The following is a 19,402-nucleotide window of genomic DNA, read 5'->3' as shown; positions in this document are numbered from 1 at the left end:
GGGTGCAGGCAAAATAGTTAGCTGTGCATTTAATTCAAAATACTGCTTCAGTTCTGCTTGCACAATCCCCTTCTACAACCTGGTTATTTGTGATTTTGTCTTGTCACCTGACATGCAGAAGAGCTTAGACAAGTCCTTGATGAAACTTTTCTCTTTTATTGCATCATCACACATGTGCCACAGCCATGGACAGGGAGGAAGATGCAAGTTGCAGAGAGTGTGACCCAATGAAACAACCTAAGATATGGCTAATTTATATCACTCAGAGCTGTGACACAGGGAAGTCGTCTGATACACCTTGCAGAAAAACAAGAAAACCACAGAGTATTGGAGGGGGGATCTTGCTCTCATTCTCTTGCTTGGTGCTGGTTTTTGTTTTGTTTTATTCCTCCAGGTTTCATATGTGCCAGCCACACAGAGGTATCCTTTGGGCTAGAGAATGAACAGGCACAGCAGCAAGGGTCAGCAACACTGATCAATGTCTACTTAGCAATCCCTCAGCATCACTTCTGCTTGTTAGAAACTGACAAGAAACTTCTTAGAGAACATTGGAAGTACATCTAAATTCATGAATCGCAGTTTTTATAAATGTATTAGAAAAACTGCAAATTTACTGGTGGGCATAAGAATACAGTCTTTTTCATCGGTACATGTCAGAAAATTTCCTTTCTTTGGGAGAAAGTACTTATCCTCAAAAGCACATTCACTTTTCACCCAGAAACCACTGAAATAACATTCAGTGAAACAGCAGGAAGCAACAAGGACTGACCTGGTTTATAACAGTTAGTTTAAATAAACACTGGATTATTTTAGAAATACTCGCAAAAGGTTGCTTTATAGTTATAAAGAAAACTTTTTGGCAGTACTCTGACATACCACTTACCTTCTTTTGAACAATATGCTGTTTTCCATACTATATACATATTCTCATTTAACCATTTATCCTTGCAGGATAAAATAGATCTTGATTCTTATAGTTATCTAATAAGCAGGCATCCCAAAGTAATGTATTTTTTTAGATATATCCTAGTGATGCCATCAACTTTACTTTTTTGATGTTTACATTTGTGTTTACAGTGTCCAGTTATCTCCTAAGTACTTTCAAGAAAATGAGATATTTGAAAGAACAATAGAGATACTTACAAGCATCTGCTCGCTGGAGATTTCTCATTCGGATGATCCTCACGGTCAGCAGGTAGCAGGGAGACGATTCTATCTAGAGAATGGTAGGAAACAGAGTATGAATAAAAAATTCAGCAGAAAAGAAAATAACAAACGTGCAACCTAATCAAGTGCTACAAAACAATAATACAGTCAATAAGAATTATTTCAACCTTCTCAGTGTTCTGCAGATGAAAATCTGCAACAACACAGAGTAAAAGCAATGGTGCAAGGATAACTGTAGGGGGTTAGAGCAGAGAGCTCGGGACCCCCTGCCTTACCATGGTCTTAGTGGGCTTGAAGAACACAGAGAAATACAAAGTGATATTTCCTATAACTGTTTTCCTAGCCTGCAGCAATTTGCAGTTTAAGGGCATTCCAAGCCAGGTGTGGTTTCTTTTTATCTGTCAAAAGCTTCTGCTATTAAAGAAGCCTTATTTGAACATTTTATACATTCTACTGTCTTAATACTGTGTCAGTCAGAGGCTGGTTGGCTCATTAGAGCAAACAAGAAAGGAATATATTCACGTCAAATGAGACTGTATGCAAAATGATTGCAAACGCTATAGAATATAGCTAAAATAAGTCTCTTGAACACAACAAATGATTTGGTGAGCACCATGATGTAGTTGTCAAAATACTGCTATTCTTCCTCTAAGTTACAGTCACTGTAGTATCCACCTATGAAGCCCCATTGCACTGAAAAGATATCTGTGGAGAACAGCTGTTGTTGCGTGGTGCTAAGCACTGCTCTGAGAGGTGTTTTTGACTTCTGCTTCAAAAACATGGAACAGCTATCTCCTAATCTCTCTCTTTTTTTTTCCCCATTACAACTCTCCAAGACAAAAACAAGTAAACAACAACAATAAAAAATGAACAAACAAACAAAAAAGCAATACTCTAAGCTGAGCTTTTCTAAATCACAAGTTCGTCATAAACTAATGGCTGAGAATTACGTCCAGAGGATTTAAGGGCTTAAGGAGTTAGGTATGGGTTGCCTTTGAGAAAAAAATTAACACCCCCTTCAAAAACCCTAAAAAAGGAAAGTGCTTAAGTTCTTCTGGCCCCTTTAAATATCTCAGCCAAAATCTTCTATAAAACAAGTCACTCCAGATTTTGTGACTGCAGGCACCTCTTCCTATTTATTATTAGAGGATAACGTGATTTCCTTCTCCTAAGGAAGGTGATTTCCTGCTGGCTCATTCCAAAAAGCCATCTCTGGCTCAGCCCTGTCTGCAGAAGGCTACTCTAACAAAGCCAATAAATAAATCAGCATTTCCTGCTACTGTAACACATGGTCATTTCCTCACACTCCTACAAACGTTTCTACCTGCATAAGTGGTTACAGCGGAGCCCTCCAAATCATTCTGTTTGACAATTGCTATTTTTATAAACTGATTTCCTCTCATTTAGGAGCATCCTTCTATTTCTATAGCACTTCAGAAACTTCCTAGAATGACTATAAACAGACAAAATAGATGTTAAGGCAGATAAAGAGAGGCTGGAAGAACCTCGCTTAAAACAATATGTATACTTTTGCCAATTATTTTTATTTTATTTTTTAATAGAACAGAACAAAAAAAAAGACTTTAATTTCAGATGGGAAGACAACTAGCCCTCTTCTGTTACAACAAATTATTTTTTCTACATGTGTTTAAAATCCTCTCACCTTCCATAACACATTATGCTATGTTAAAAAGTTACACTAAGATCTTAAAAAGGGTTCTGTATCCTCCTGTATGTGCCACAAGAAATCCTTGCTTTCTGCCTTACTTAGTACTTTTATTTCATGAAATTCACTCTCAGCAATTCACCTGCATTCTGTTTCAAGGAAGCATAACAGAAGCTGCCAAATCTGCAAGCAATAACTGATAGAGTGGTATGTCCTCAGAGCTACCCCATGCTCTACACAGGCTCACATTTCTGAAACAGTACAACCATATTAACAAAGTTCCCCACCCAGTTAATTATCTTCTCAGCTGGATAATTAGCAAAGGTGGATCACCACACTCACCTGTTAGGAACGAGCCTGGGCACCTTGGAGCCCAGGATATGCCCTAGAAGGCAGAAACTCATTGTTCAGTAGGATCTGCATAAGCGTGGAGCTGTTCGCATGCAGCTGTTTAGCTCAGGAGAGTTCGAAGATTGCACAAGGTGCTGCCAGCTCATGGATCAGTTCCAGTTATACTTCCTCAAGCAAATGGCTCCCTTGCTTGAGTAAGAACTGATTGATTCCGTATTTGCAAAGCAGTTTGAGATTTTTAGATAAGACACATTCAGGAAGTGCACTGGCTTGGTTGATTGTTTTTTGTTTTGTTTGTTTTTTAAATGATTTATTACTCAGTTGCTGCCATCTGATCACCTGTCCCCTGGTCCCCATGTAATGACTTTCTAATGTCAAATTTGGCCAAAGTTCCCCATCTGACATGGGGAAATTGATTCTCAGACATGTGGGTTTCACTAATAGACATCCTGAAGTTTCACAAAGAATCAGTGGCTTCATAGAAGCGACACAAGTTGGTTGCTGCACTCACACCGTGGGAGAGGCAGATGCTATGAGACAGCCGCCCGCAGAGAGGCAGCAGCCAGGCAGCCCCACCACCTGCTGGTGGGGTACCAAAACCGAGGAGACCTGAAATCACCCAGTGGTCAGATCTCATTAGTTCTGCTGCTCCCTGGAGAATTTGCTATTTTAATTAATTTCAGTAACTTATCAAACAAAGGAATTGTATTTAAACTGTGACAATCTTAACATAATGTATTAGCGTCTAGTTATACAAAGAAAATACCAGCTACGCATGCCTAAAATGAAGGATATAAGTTCTGTTATCCAGTTTACTTAAAACCTATTATGATGTCTTTACAAAAAAGTGTTGCTGCTCTGTCACCTTGTTCCACATACCAAGGGTTTTTAGCATTGCCTTGCATGGTGAAAGACCCCAAGCAGAGTCCTGCCTGGGACAACCCTCATTTAGCTCTGTAACCTTGCAGTTTTGCTTTTAACAAAAGCAAGATTGATTTAGCCACTCTGTGACTGTTCCATTGATTGTCAGTCTGCTAGCCTGTCTTCATTTCAGTGTTTCCCAAATTGTGCTTTATGTACATACTCGTATAACAGAACTGCAAACAATGTACCATGCTGGGGTGCCAGTGCATAAGCAAAGCTTACACTGCTAGTTTATCTGTACTCCCAGGAAAACAAAGTTTTACAGGGATTTTTCAAACAGCAGCCCCATCAAACATAGAGCAGACTTCATATTCTCTTCCACTTTTCCACCACTTCTCAAAAGAGAGAATACTGTAGTATGAAACTTGGCACCAAGTTACTGTGTTGGTGGAAATAAAGGATTCCTGCACCGTATGAATGATCCAACTTTCTCCCACCCAGTCTAGTAAGAATCTGAAAACAGAATTTTCTCTGTCATGAGTTCTCCAGGGATTCCAGGCAGTCTACATTCCTGACATATTTGTGTGTCCCTATGTCTATCCCAGCCCTCTCTAAAGTCACACTCAAATTCACATGTAGGTATGTGTGGCATGCATCCATCTCAAGAAGCACAGGTGTAAATACTCCAATATTTTAGCTGTGTAATATACATCCTGTCACATCGCAATTGGCTATGGAGCTCCAAACTGACAGTTCTTCCTAATAAGTCCACGAGACCAGAGAATGGTTATTCTTCTTTACCTTTTTTACTTGCTTTTCTCTCCATGCCTTTCTTCAGCCTTTAGACTTCTTCATCTAACAGACTCTTCCAACATGGGCTATTGCTAGCAGCATCTTCCTAGCTTGTGATTTCAATGGTACAGACATTCACTACTCCACCATGCCTACTGTAGATTACCCCAGCCTCACAGTTGCATAACAGTATGGTCAAACATACACCAGGTCAATGCATATTTTGTTTTTCTGTGTTAGCTGCCTGTTTTACCATAGATATTTGATCAGTTATCAGAATATGGTAGCTGCTTGCCCAAAACAGAGAACAGTCATCCAACGTCACTGACTCCAGAGGAGAATTTGCTCTTGAACTTCCAGGGACAGACAACGCATTCTCAGTCTTGATTACTGCCCTTTATAAATAAGTAAATTTACTTTTACAACAGTTGAAAAAGGCCACTTCTACAGATCCAGCTGAAAAAAAAAAAATGTTATCTATGAAAATCATGAAAAGAGCTTCCTCTCCACCCACACATTTTCCCTGCACACCCAATAGTAATGCCTCTATCCATTTCTGTGTCATCTACTGGCACAGCAGCCTTTCCTGGCAAAGATAACTTCCCTACCTTTACTAACTTCCCCTTGCAATCCTGGCCCAGAGAAACATTCTGCTGAGATGAAATCATGCACAGGATGTCACCAGGGCACTCCTTTCTTCATCTCTGGGTGCTACTTTAACTAGATGGCAGCCAGGGACCAAATCAAAGGAACTAAAATACTTTGCTGCTGACAGTGCATCTAGAGTTGGTACTGTGTGAAGAAGTGCCCATCTTGAGCCATCTGTGAATCAGGCCTCTTTAGACAGTGTGTAACCGCAGGTTTCTGTGGGGTATCTCTATAGGCCTATTTGGGATTCTTCAGGTTGTGCACGTCACGTAGTCAAGCCAGGCCCCGTCAACCACTGCCATGGGATATGCCAGGGGAGCCCACCACGGCACGCCTGCTCGGGTTAAGCGTGGCTAGCTGCTGGTTTTGGTGACGTCTCTGAAGTTCTTCCTCATTCTTGAGGAACCCAGGCTCCACACCGGAAAAGCAGCTGCTCTAATTGCTTCCTTCTTTCACCTCCTCCAGACACTGGGGCTGCACAGGAGCCTGGAGAGTGCCAAGGGGACAGATGCCAGCAATACAGCTGCCACAGGCTGGTTTTCACAAGTTGCTTGTTGCATGTTTTAGGAACATAACTTCTAATCAGACCTTCTTTTCAACAAAGTTAACAGAAGTCTTGCTTGGATGTTGTTGAAGTCAAACACTCTCATAGCCAGACAGAAACACTCCTTTCATGCATACAGCCATGATAATCCTGGTTTCAACAGGGAAAATTCACCTGTGCCTGCAGCAGCATGACAGGTGTAGACTAGGACACAGGAATTGTGTCCTTCAGATCATTGCTTCCTCATACACATATCCATCATGGGCTACTGAATATTTCCAAGGAATAAGAGTGTACACGTGGTGCTGTGCTTGAAACGTGATTCCAAAAAAAAGCGGGATTTCAGATACTGATCAGCACAACATGGGTACTGTCAGTGCACTGTGATCCCAGCTTCTGAGGAGGCTTACTATTTTACTGACAACTCAAGCTACTTGCTACATCAGTACTCTTAAAATTGTTCTCCATCTTTTAGTATTTCCACTTATTCAACAGTTGGATTTCTTCCTATTTTGAAAAGTACATCCATTTGAAAACATAAAACATTGAACTACTCATACAAAATTATTTCCACATGTAGAATTTTAGCCAGGGGAATAAGATAGGCCATCAGTGAAAAGACACAGCTCTTTTGTCCTGTTTTGCTCTTCATAACCAGAACAAACATGAGAGAAAGACACTAACTGGGTCATCTGACAGAGGGTTGAGACTCGTCACACGTAATTCCAGCTAGCTTTAAAACAGGTGTTTACACTGGACAGCTGTTAGGCATTTCTGGAGTCTCATCCTAAGGCAGACATTACCACAGGACATGCATCACCCTCTGAAAAATCTCTGTGTATGACTACTGATTCTCAGGGGAATCTAGAGGTCTATCTCAGGCAGGCATGTTTTACATTTTCAATGTCAAATGTGAGTAAGATAGACCTTATTTCAAAGCTAAGAGCTAATTGGAAGTGGCTTCCTTTGTCTTATTTTTGAAGCAGGAGGCATGCTGGAGTGCATTATTTCAGCAGCAGGGATCTCATGCCTGCTTCAGATCCTGATTCACTCCAAGCTCAGTGACAGCACGTGCTGCTGCTTCTCATAACTAAATCTAGCCTGTATAAGAGGCAGCAGCTTCAACCTCCTCCTAACCTTGTCATGCAGGGAAGAAGCTCCCCACTTTTCCCATGATCTTAGGAGCTGCTTCCAGCTCCAAAACCCAGTGGAAGCCAGGGTTCCTGCTTTGCACAGGGGTGAAGAGTTTAACCTGTCCCCCTTCTGTTAAAGTGCTGCCGTTCTCACAGCAGCATAAACTCTAAAAGAACAAGGAGTCCTTACCTGGCAGTGAAATGAAGTACCATTCACTGAAAGTATGAGGTATATGAGGTATCTTAGCCTCTTTAGGGCATGGCTTATGCTATATTCAGAACTATACATCCATTATTTCACTTCCCTTCCTCCACATAAATTGTTGTATGAAACCTGCTGCAATCCTTAAATACTTTAATATAAGCACTGATGCCTGCAACACCAGATCTGGCTCTGACTGCAGCTTTAGCATAGAGCAAAGTACCAGTCAAAGCCTGTATAATATATATTTCTTAATGCAGATAAAAATCAACATGTTGGCATAAAGGCACATGCATTTGCTGGGATCTGCTGTAATAGATATTTCTAACAGTTGATTCCTCTTAGCAGCCAACAACCCTCACTTAAGTCTTCCGATGTTTCGGTGATGAAATATTTACATTGGAGCATAACATTTACATAAGAGCATGTAATGTGTCCTTCATGCAAACACATGATATGCTGCAATAATGAAGTGATAATCATACAAGCACATAGGATAGAGGGCTATGTTCTAATCATAGAAGAGAAAACTGTGATCATGTAACCAGATGCAATAACAACAACTCTGTCCGTCACCAAGGGATTGTCATGATTTTTTGGAATTTTGAAATGTGAAAAATAATCCTTCTGTAAGAAACAGGTGCAGTATAGTGGTCTACAAGAAGGTTATGATCCCATACACATAAGATGCTTCTTTTGGTCTACTACTATCATATCTGCTTCCTCAAAATTTCACAACCCTGAAACGTCTTTGATCTAAGCCTATATCCTGAGCGGATAATGCAAAAACAAGCATATCATTGTGTGGGATTAAAAAATGAAGACAAGAAGTTACCTGTCGTATGCATAATTATCATGGGTAATTATAGCCCAGGAGTTCAAATCTTTCTGCTTTCCCTCTTCATGACTTTGGGTTTCTTATCACTTGTAAGTAGAAAGCACTGTACTAAAGTCTTATCAACTCATTTTTTCTCATCATGTTTTTTCTATCTAGAAAATTCTTCACCTAATGAATGTTTCAAAATTTTGGTATCCCTACAGACTGGAGATAACAGAGATTGTAAGTTAAATATTTGCAAGATTAAAAGCCCAAAAGACCCCAAACTGGTAGAATATATCCTGAGAAAATATAGTAAAATCTTTACATGACTGATTTTATTTTTTTTAATACAAATCCTAATACTGGGTAAATAGAAAAGCTAAACTTTGAAAAAAGTAGTGTATGCAAAGAAGTAAAAAAACTGGGAACGCAAATGTGAATTTGCTTTAAAAGTTTTTGTTGCCTAAATTTTACAAGGACTATCTCCATGTATATCTAGTTTATTGCAAAGCTCACCTGCTTACTCATTTACAATATTACTTCAACTTCTAGATAAAGTTCCTATTTAAGCTTCATTCTGTCTCAATATAATGTGTCTAAATCAATTATAATGCAAAATGCCATGCAATTATCTAGCTCAGAATCAGACAGTTCTTTGGAAAACATTGTTATATGTGATTCAAATCTTCATTTACGCTTCTCTAATCCTGACAGATAGGAAACAATGCCTGTATTTACTGCACAAGCGGCAAAGTATCACAAATGAGAACCCTCATTGAAATTAGTACATTCAAACATCACTCTATTCCTAAAATTCCCCATTACAGTTTTTTTTCTGATGGAGCATAGAAGTGGTGAAAAGACAGGGATCGATAATCTAGGACTTCCCCATAAATTGCTAAACTAGAGATTGCACTGGAAAAATCATTACAGCAAAACAGGGATCACTGTTATCTTTGACCATTTCAGTTATGAAAAGCATTGACGAAAAAGAAAGTGCACCAATGGATTTCCTTTACAAATAAGTGAAGGATGAAAACAGTGTGCAGATATTCTGCATAGTTCTAATAAAAGGTAAGAGAGAAATACAATGAGCAATTCTGGAAATCACAAATGTAAGTGGAATAAAACTATCCAATCAATAAATTTAGGGATGTTTCTCTTGTACCACTCAAACACCTGCCATCATTATTTATTTGCCTGAGCCTTCTCCCTTTCAGCAAAACAAAACCTTCATCTCTTTTTGGTTCAAAATTCTCTTATTCATAATACCTTGAAATCACCTTTGCCTGGTTCAGTACTTCGTTCATTTTCTTCTTGAGGTCTAGTACCTCCAAAAGGATCAAAAGAATCAAAAGAACCCAAAGAGTCCAAGTCCGAGTCTAAGTCTGAGTCGTCTTCATCCTGAAGAAATAAACGATAACATTAAAGCAACAACAACAACAGTATTATCAGGATAGATTATTAATTCCTACTTGCAATAACTCATGCTTAAACCCCAATTAGAACAGCTGTTGGTTACTCCCTGTTGTGGCACGGCACTCAGCATAATGAACAAACCACCACATGGTTTGTTGTACATGGGCACTAAATCCAGGGGGCAAGGGGGTGCACTTTTAACAAGTCAGTGAAGGAGGAGCAGTTTTAGTCAGAAGATAACCAAAAAGTGCCTGAATTTATTCAGTGAACAAAGGTTTGCTTTTTGTTTTGAATATGCTCTTTTGGCAACCTGCTCTCATTCTCAGAAGTCATTAAATCTTGATGAAAAAAATAATCCCGATCTGTCTACTCTGGGTTCACACTTCAATCTTGAGACATACTGTAATTGCAAAATTTTATAGATAGTATTTCATTTTTTCCGCCCAGGAAACAGAAGTCCAAAAACACTTCTAAAATGTAAAGTGCCCACTTCTGAAATGCTTCATAGGAAAACACCGCTGCGAGACAGTTCCTACAAAAATGTCAGAAGTATTCTGTTTCTGTTTGTAGAGTACTTCCTGAAGAGACGTGTCCTTACCCAAAGAGCACAGAGAAAAATATATAACATACTTCAGTTAAAATTAAATGCAAAGCTTGAAATGACACAAAGAATGAAAAATAAAATGGAAAATGGAGCAAACTGGGAATGTTGAAATTATATTAATTTCCCATTCCACATGCTTTATCCTGTCTGTAGCTCTTTTACAAGAAGAGAATGAGGTTCTTGCGTTAATTATAATGTATCAAAATTTTGTTATTGATACACACATGCTTTGTTTTTAATAAGAGATATCTGATTCCGGAACAAAAAGCTGTACTGAATACAAGAGCTTTTCTTTCCTAAAAATGTGAAGTATGGAAAACATTTTTTATTTATTTTTATTATTTATATTATTTGGAAGTAGCTCTGGGTTTACACGGGCAATTCACTCTCCTAAACATTGTCTCTGTCCGTGTTCATTTTTTCCACTTTCTCTAATTTTTCTGTTTCCTTGATAGGCAGACTTTCATTTTGCCCATAAAGCTGAAAGCTTTGGCTCCAGTGAAGGCAAGAGGATTTTTGCCACTGATAGCCATGAAAAAAATGTTTCACCTTAAAACTCCTTCATGCAGAGGCATTGCCACCTGGTCCCATCAGACAGCAAGTATGCACAGTACCATGTATATACCATGTATATCAATACAATCATAAAAACAGGTTTTGTTTTCTGTCAAATACATCTTAACTGGGCCGGTAACAAACTTTTAAAGCTGATGTCTTACCTCCAGTGCTTTGGTATCTGATGGTATCATGGTCTTCCCTGGATACATATAATAGAACGATTCAGGCACATCCACGGGAAGCAGTTCCTGAGACATGTTTGCAGGGTTTACTCCTGTAGGAGTCAATGACAAGTTATTTTATAAAATGACCTGAGGCCCCACCCATCTCATCTCTATAAGTAAAGGTCTCCCCTCCCATTGCTGGAGATGATGGAGCACCAAGGATGACTGCTCTAGGGAAGGCTCCTACAGGACAAGAACAGCTGCTGGAAGGGATGTGGTACCTTGCTTTAATCAGAAAGCGACGGCACCTATCCCATCCTGTGCTTGTCCCTGGGTCCCTCCATCACTGCCACCCTTTTGTCATGCCTGCAAAGAGGCACAGTTCTGCACCCCACAGGAGCTATCACCACCACAACCCCTGCCCCAAAGGTGTCATCCCCACCACTTGGCAGGCTATTGCACCAGCCAGCAGTTTCCAGCTCCTGCTGGGCTGCCTCCGATTCTTGCTCCTTGGGAAGCAAGGCCAAGACTGGGTCTTTGGTTTGCAGAACTGAGCTGTAGGTAGGAGAGGTGAGGGTCGGGTGTGGAGGAGGTGTCCCTGATTGCCTGCAACAGCAGGGAGAAAGTGGTGGATGTTTGCAAGGGTTAGCGAAGATCTCGAGGTAAATGCCTATGGCTACAATCATTACCCAGGACTACTGAATCTGACAGTATCTTAAATTAGACAAAAAAAGCAAGGAAATATATAATAACTGTGCAAATCAGGTAAGAATTATGTTTTTGTACATTTTCCAGAGAAATGCAACTGAACTTTAGACAGAAGCTGCTGGAAAAGTGTATCAAATGAAATAGGTGAATGTAATATACTATCCAGTGTTTTAGCTTTATTTTACAGAGATTTTATTCGACTAAAGAGCATGAAGAAAAGAGCACACGAACATCTCCAGGCATACCCACTGGAAATTACCATCTTCAAACACAGAAAAACAAATGAATAACAAACTAGCAGCTCCAGTAACAGTAGGCTGTGTCATAGCATCTGCATTTCCAGCATGAAAAATAGCTGTGCCCATAAAGTGCAGGAGCATCTTCTGGCCTCAGGTCACAGACTGTGCTGCATCCTGGAGAACTCTTGCAGCTGCATTCAGAGAACAATCATAACAATCATTCCTCTTTTTTTTTTTTTTTGGCCTTGTCAGTAAAGACCTGCCTGACCTTGGAAGACCTGCCACAGGACACTAAAAATACTTGTATACTTGTTATTAGACCAGGCCAGCTTTCCCAAGGCTGATTAGTTCAGAGAACCATCAGCATAAATGATGATGTTCATTTGGAAACCCCTCTAAAGGTGATGAATCTTAGGAAAGTTCAGAATCCTTTCATCAAGGAAACCTGTGGAGAAGAATACCCAGATTCTGCATACAGACTTCCATGTCTGTGGAGTTAATGCCCAGTTACATGCATACAGGACCATCTGGAAAGATTTCTATGGCCTTCAGTGAAACCAAGTTATTCTGCTCCTACCTGACTGACTCCACAGAGAACACCATAAAAGAAGAAAACTCTGAGGCTGCATTAACAACTAAACTAATGTTATTTAATTTAAAATCCGACTGTACAAATCTGGATGGTCTCAGTTTATAGAATGAAGAGCAAAGACTCCAAATGGAATTATTTTGTTCATTTACATATCATATTTCAGTAATTTGAGGATAGATAAAGCCAGGTAACCAAACTGCCTGACATCTAACTCTAATTCATGGCAGCAAACAGCACACTACTCTCTTCCTTGAGTGCTTGCCATACCTAGCCTGGGGTCATTCTGACAAGCTGAAAATACAAAAAAGACCAGCTGTGAGCACTCTTTGCTCTCAGACACATAGACACTTCTGCAAAAAAAATGGAGAGCAAAATCAAATGGGCATTCTGGCTCAGCTACATCCTCTTCCCACAGAAGGAACAGTGTCTTAGGCCATCACTTGTATCATCAGTGAAGGAAGATTTGGAGAGGAAAGGAAACTCACTGGAGACAGGGGCACTGCTGTTGTCTACATCTTTACCCTTGACACAGGTAAGAAATCTGGGAAATTAATTTTGAAACTAATCTTTAACCAAACAGTAGTACAATACTATAATACATTCCTGTTAGGACATGATGATGATACTAAGAAAATTATGGCGATTTATATCCATCACATTTATACATAAGCATTTGCATGCATCAGGGCAAGACAGTTCTAATACTGGGAGATATTATTTTCTGAGTAAAGAGACTGGCATCAACAACGATTTTTTATATCGCTGCACTCAAAGTTAAATGCTTGGCTACTTTTCTTTCACGTTACAGTTACTGATGTACTGGATAAAACCCAGCACTTACACATCCTAGAGCAGCCTATATAAAGTAGAGACCTATGCTCCATTTTGTGTCTCTCAGATTTTATGCATTTTGCAAACACACAGTACTCAGTAGTTACCTGTACAGCGATAAAGTCCTCCATGCCTGCAGTTAACTGACCCAAGGGCATTTTCCATACTTGGAGAAGGTTTCCCAGGAACAGAGTAAACTAGAAGAGTGGTTTCCAAAGTCTTCTGAAGACTCAGAAGGAAGTTCAACCTCCATATTTCTTCAGACTACATGCAAGATTGCCAACTCCTTATGAGCTGGAAACCTCCACAAGAGCAGTGACTGGTGTGACAGTTCCTCCCATGCCCCAAACTAGCTGTGTGTTACAGGCCATCAGTTCCTGTACCAGCAGCAATCATGGATCAGAGCTTAAGAATGGCCAGAAAGGTAGTTTTTGAAGCTCTACACTAAGGATTTACAGAAGGCTTTTCTGCACATTTAACCAAAACACTTTAATCTGTATCAAATTATAGGCCTTTTCATGCAATTTTTGCCCATATCTTCTCCCACAGATCCTGGTCTCTGTGAGATATTATATCATCAGTTAAATCTCAAAAATAAACCACATCATACATTTACCAAGTAGATGGCAAACAAAACAACTACAACTCAGGGAGGAATTTGGAGCATGGCTTGCTTTCAAGACTGGTTGGAATAATTTTGGATGTCAGCCAGCTGAGTAGCAGAAATTGCAAAATTAAAGAAGTAACTATTAATTGCTTAAGATTTAAAAGTGCATAATACTATATGAAGAAACTTGCAGCTCCCTACCTGATAGTTATCAGCCTCAAAGGATGATCCATTACCACATCAGGAGAAAGGAAATAGAAGGGGAGCACACATTTAATGTATTTACAACTAATTTACAGATTATTAGCTGAAAGAGGGGAGGGTGCAAAAAGCAGCAGCTGGCAGGAAAAGTCATACTGCTAGGGGCTGGCTTTTCCCAGTGTGTAAGGGAAGAGAAAAGAAGAGAAAGCTGCAAGTTGGCAAATACTCACAGCCTGTATATCTTGACTCTGTGCAGCACAGCAGCCAGAATCTCAGTGGTAGTAGTTTTTAATGCTATCACGTTTTCTGGATTACAGTTTTTCTGGTTGTTATGCTTTTTAATGGAAGAGCCTGTCAAGACATCTCTGAAGAAAGCAGAGGAAGGATATACATTGATCTCCATTTTAAAATGTTTGTCTCCATCCCCTTCTCATTCCTGATTTCCTCCTTATTTTTTTTTTCCTTCCTCCAATTCCCTGCCAGATTTCCTTTCTCATTGACTTCTTGGCTTTCCAAAATATGTCTTTCTTTTTTCCCTCTTAATACCACATAACTATAATTCCCTTTTTCAGTTCTATTCAAATGATCCAAATTTTTTTTTCCTTCTTCCTGTCTTCCCTCCCTTGCCTTTTATCCCATCTGTTTTCTTTCTCCTTTTTCTCTCACAACTCCTCTTTACTGCAATGGTACCTCCAGAAATTTCAGGTCTGAATGATGGGATCTTGGTCATACTTAGAACCAGCAGGAACACTACAAGTTTAGTATTTTTTAGTATTAGTATAGTATTTGGTATTAATAGTATTATAGTATTTGGTATTATAGTATTTGGTATTAGTATAGCAGGGATCAGGCCATAACATCCTGGTGAGACACCTGATCACGTAGAAAAAATATGATAAGAAATGGTGGGCTGAAGGGAAAGGAAAGGAGACCTCAGAAACCAAGGAGCAAGAAATTGGAGGCATGACAAAACATCACAGAGTTTTGATATGAAGTGTGGGGAGGGTCTTGGGGAAGTGCTTTATGAATGCTGTGGGTGTGGTGGGCTTAGATGGGAAACTTTCAGTGGATAGGCTTTCAGAAGGAGCTCAAAGGTCTAAGTGTTCAGTGGCATAAAAGACACAGCTGTCACCCATTGCTATCTGTGGACCAGCATACTATGATGAGGGTATAAGGAAACCAACCCTGTCAGAAAAGAGACCTTGATGGCCTCCTCTGAAGCATTGTCACTCTCTCTAGTAACATGATGGGTAATTGCACATACACAGCAGAGTTTTACACGTGGACAGGTTTTAGCACAGGGTTTCACAGAAGGGAGTCCTGCTCTATCACCCATATTCTCTTGTATCCGCTGTGGCAAATACTTCCCATAATTTATGTGGTGCAACATGTCGTCTCACAAACGAATTGCTCGCTTCGCTCAGACAGTTTATATTTTTTTTGTTTGATTACTCTATGGGTTACAGAACAGTATTAAATGGTGCTGCCAACCACAGCAAACAAAACGACACAGTGGCTAAAGTACTTTGAGAATCCCATTTGCTTCTGCTTCCTCAGCAGCGCTCGCCTGACAGGACTGTCCATGTACTCACACACCACACAAGGGGTTCAGAAATCCCACTGCTGTTTTCCTTAGGTTCCTACAAGCTGACTCACCTTCCTGAACTGCCCAGTGCTTGATGCTTCTCTGTGATAATCGGAAGGGCTGGGGCAAAGGTGCAATTGCATGCTAATACCTTCACTTACCTCCACATAATGAATAGGTAAGAAGGAAAAGCCAGACACAGAAAAGATGCAGGACATATTCATTACAACTAAGAAGGTCTCTGTGCTAGTGTATGTAATTCCTATTACCACAGCTGTCAAGACTTCTGCCTTTCAAAATATTTAGGAAAAAATCATGTTTACGATATTAGTGCCTAACTCTGAAATACAGCACAGGCCTGGATTTTTTCAGCATCTCCCCCTCTAGTTTGTTTCCTGCCTTAAGGGGATGATTTCATGGTATTACTCCTATTTCCTGTAAAAAGGGACACTCCCAACCTGCAAAACCAAAGGTGCTTTTAAATGCCACATCTGTAGCTATCACCTGCATTCCTTCAATGCCTTAGTACAGCCCAGAGGCTGCATGCAAAGAACACACCCAATTTGCAGCGAAGCAGAACATAAAATGCCAGAGGACAAAGCCACACAAAGCTCCTGCACTGGCTTGCAAGCAGAACTGACCACCAGGACTTTCTGCAAGCATTCCGTTCAATTAATTAATAAATTTAACGATAAAAAGCAAGCAGCAAATTAATCAGCCCCTAAGTCATAAAGCAGCTCTACTAAGCATGGACCGGGAGTGCTGACTAGATAGGAGTCAGAACAGGCCACTGCTGAGGAAGAGGCATCTGGAGCCACTGCTACTATTGTAGTACCTCAGAGAGGAAGAAACCAGCTGTCCCAAATGACTGTGCTCCCTCCTTTCCCCATGATGGACACACAAAGACAGGCTGCCTTGTCACATATTTCAGCTCAGGTTGCAGGGGCCTGCATGACTTTACAGGCCAAGACAAGGCCTGCTGTGCCAGGGGAGCACACGTGAGTCATGGGCGAGAAGGCCGCGCAATGGGCTTGACTGCAGATGACAAGATGGGTCTGGTGTCCTACACCCCAGCTCAGAAGCGTGACATGTGGGGTTGTTACATGTATTTGGGTGAAGGCCCCCACAGCCCGAGGATGAAGGATTAAGTGAGAACTTTTTCAGGGCCCATAACAACATAGGACACATAGGTATTTTCAGGGTCACAGCAAGGACCTCGCTGTGGGACTCGGGTGGCTGTAGGTAAGGGAGCAAGCTGCAGAGGTACATCTGCAAGAAGCAAGCCATGGATGTTTGAGGATTGCAAAGGGAAGATTGACAAGAAGATCCAGTTCTCATCCAAGATCTTCACCCACACCAGAAGCACCACTAGCAGCTATTGTGCAGGCCCGACCAGACTGCCTGTGGGTAGGAAGGGCACCTGGGGACAGGCTCAGCCCCTGTAGGGTGGAGCAGAGGAGGGGGTGCTCTAGTGGCACACTCAAACCAACAAACAAAAACACGGCAAGGGAAGCAATGGATTTATAGTTAAGGGCAGGAAAGGGAAAAGAGAGGCTGGGCTCTTGAAACTTGGTGTCAGTAAAGATCTTGGAAGGCAGGAAAGGGAACTCATTTGCAGCTTTTGAAGATGCCCAAAACTCCATCTGGAAGACAGGCAGGTGGGAGAAGTAGCAAAAATATGTGTCACCCCAAATAGATTTGCCATAATGACAAGCAGGGAAGCCCAAGAGGGAGTTGGAGCTAGGACAGAAGAGAGGCAATGCCGAAGGGGACTGAGTGATTCAGCAGCAGAGATCACAATGAGAAGAACCCTTGATGAGTACAACCATGTAAACAGTCACTGCAGCTCCGTGGAGATTTAAACCAGGGCTGCAAATTGGATGGAGGTGTGAGGGCCTAGAAAAGCAGCTGGGGCAAGGACACACCACCCCTAAGGGGGCTGATGTCATTAGAGGTGAGTATAGGATAATGAAGAAGACAAGGGCTAAAAGCCATAGAGGTATGCTTGAAGCAAGAGAGACAGAAGATGACAGCAAGAGAGGAGAGAAATTTTCAACCTTTTCTAAGTTCATGTTTCGTTTTCAATTAAGGATTTATCTTATATTTTGGCTATGATTGTATCTATTCAAGGTGAACACTCATTGTCCTGTGTGTGCTAACATGTTACTTCAACACAGACAAGTTACTGTGTTTTATTTAAATTTGAAGTAATTAAAGCGCAGCTGATACTGACTTAAGCATTACTTTTTTTTTATTTGTAAGATCAGCTTCTCTGTTGTAACAAAACAGGTTTGCTGAGTACTTGCATTATTAAAATCATTCATAAAACAAATAATTATTTTGGTCTCCATCTAGAAAATAAGCAATCTCAACAAATCGCCTTATGCTATTTATAGTAGTTGCACAAAGCCTGTGTTACTTGTATATATTCAAGGACTAACAAAGTTACGTAATTACCCATGAATTGCCCCAGGATATCAGTGTAAAACAGTTAGCTTGTCCTCTTACCACAAAATCTGAATATCTCTCAGTTTTTAATGTTTTTATTCTCACAGAATCCCTATCCCATAATAACAAGAAATACTATTAGACCAGTTGAAACTAATGGGAAGTAGATGATGAGATGGATATTCTAAACACCATAAGTATTTAAGGAAAAGCACAACCACAGGTCAGGTACATACGCATGCACCAGAAGAGCAGTTCGTGACTCACTACAGGGTATGGAGCAGTCACTTCCAGAGGATTTTCCAAACCCAAATATCAGTGGCATAATAAAACTGGTAAATTCAGAAGCATGGAAAATTTGGATTTTACACGTGAAATCTCAGTTTTTCTATATCTTTTATGTTTAGCTTTGCATGTTATTTGCAATAAAATTTCAGGCTGACATTAAAACAAAATCTAGTTTTCTCTTATTCTTTGAGATTGTCCACTTTTATTACATGTTTTTCTATTGCATTGAATTTGCAATAAATTAAACAACTGTATCTCATTTATCTTCACATACAACTTTTACTAGTGCAATAAATTTTGAGTTATTTCACTGTTCCACATTCATGCATGCAAAAAACTCATCAATAAGCCCCATATTTCCTAACCTTTGATTTACTGCATATAGAGATATATATAGATAAACACATGAAAAAAAAAATCACAAGCAGTGCAAACCTGCTTAAATAAAGCACAAGATTGATCATTAATCTTTTTGATGGGCTTATCCAGGATTGCCACTTGGTGGAGAGGGACTACAGGCTGAAATAAGTCTTAGTACTTTCCCAAGTCCATATATTCATTCATCAACAGGTCTTGATTCTTCTGCAGGGGAAGAAAAAGTGATATAGGCATCTTTCTGAACTCAGGACAGCATTCATTTTTTGTGTTGCTGTTTCTGCTCTATTGCTGAACTCAAAGCCTGAAGAATCAGATGCTTGTTGTTCTGAATGTTGTAGCTGGTCAGTTTTACCAACTTGTCAAATTGGTCCTCTGTGTAGGTAAAGCTGTTTATGCAGTATGGGGAAAAAAGGCTGGAAACATCCACATTGCCCTCTGCCATCTCAGCAGGGCTACGCTCCACACCTGCCAAATCAAGAGAAGTCATTGATAGGGCATAGAGATGATCATACATCCTGCTTTCCAGGTGGAGACCAATGTCTCTACCCTGACACCCACATTCCTCCCCATGGGAGCCATGGCAGCTGATGCCA

The 19,402-nt window shown here is 40.3% G+C and overlaps 2 protein-coding genes across 11 annotated transcripts in view; both read right to left on the bottom strand.

Annotated features, from left to right (window-relative positions):
* The window catches only part of LOC308196173 (cytosolic phospholipase A2 epsilon-like), a 36,968-nt gene extending 22,723 nt beyond the window's left edge, over positions 1-14,245 (bottom strand). For 3 of the 7 annotated variants that reach the window (XM_080594841.1, XM_080594835.1, XM_080594840.1), the window contains exons 1-4: positions 13,410-14,086; positions 10,930-11,042; positions 9,460-9,591; positions 1,144-1,216 (exon numbers count right to left, since the gene is read on the bottom strand). In XM_080594841.1, coding sequence (XP_080450967.1) covers positions 1,144-1,216; positions 9,460-9,591; positions 10,930-11,042; positions 13,410-13,467 — 376 coding nt within the window. In that variant the 5' untranslated portion in view covers positions 13,468-14,086. Of the gene's footprint in view, positions 1-1,143; positions 1,217-2,975; positions 5,224-9,459; positions 9,592-10,929; positions 11,043-13,409; positions 14,088-14,110 lie in introns of those variants that run through there. The other 4 variants (XM_080594836.1, XM_080594837.1, XM_080594838.1 and 1 more) reach the window with 4 other exon arrangements.
* Positions 14,246-17,928: 3,683 nt separating this feature from the next.
* Positions 17,929-19,402, bottom strand: part of LOC308196179 (cytosolic phospholipase A2 epsilon-like) — a 30,883-nt gene continuing 29,409 nt past the window's right edge. For all 4 annotated transcript variants that reach the window (XM_080594855.1, XM_080594856.1, XM_080594854.1 and 1 more), the window contains exon 20: positions 17,929-19,274. In XM_080594855.1, the coding sequence (XP_080450981.1) occupies positions 19,066-19,274 (209 nt within the window). In that variant the 3' untranslated portion in view covers positions 17,929-19,065. The remainder of the gene's footprint in view (positions 19,275-19,402) is intronic.

The sequence above is a fragment of the Anser brachyrhynchus genome (assembly GCF_964034855.1).
Source record: "Anser brachyrhynchus genome assembly, chromosome: 5".
Taxonomy (NCBI): Eukaryota; Metazoa; Chordata; class Aves; order Anseriformes; family Anatidae; genus Anser; species Anser brachyrhynchus.
Note: the sequence above shows the minus strand (reverse complement) of the source record. Positions and strands in the feature narration are given on the sequence as shown.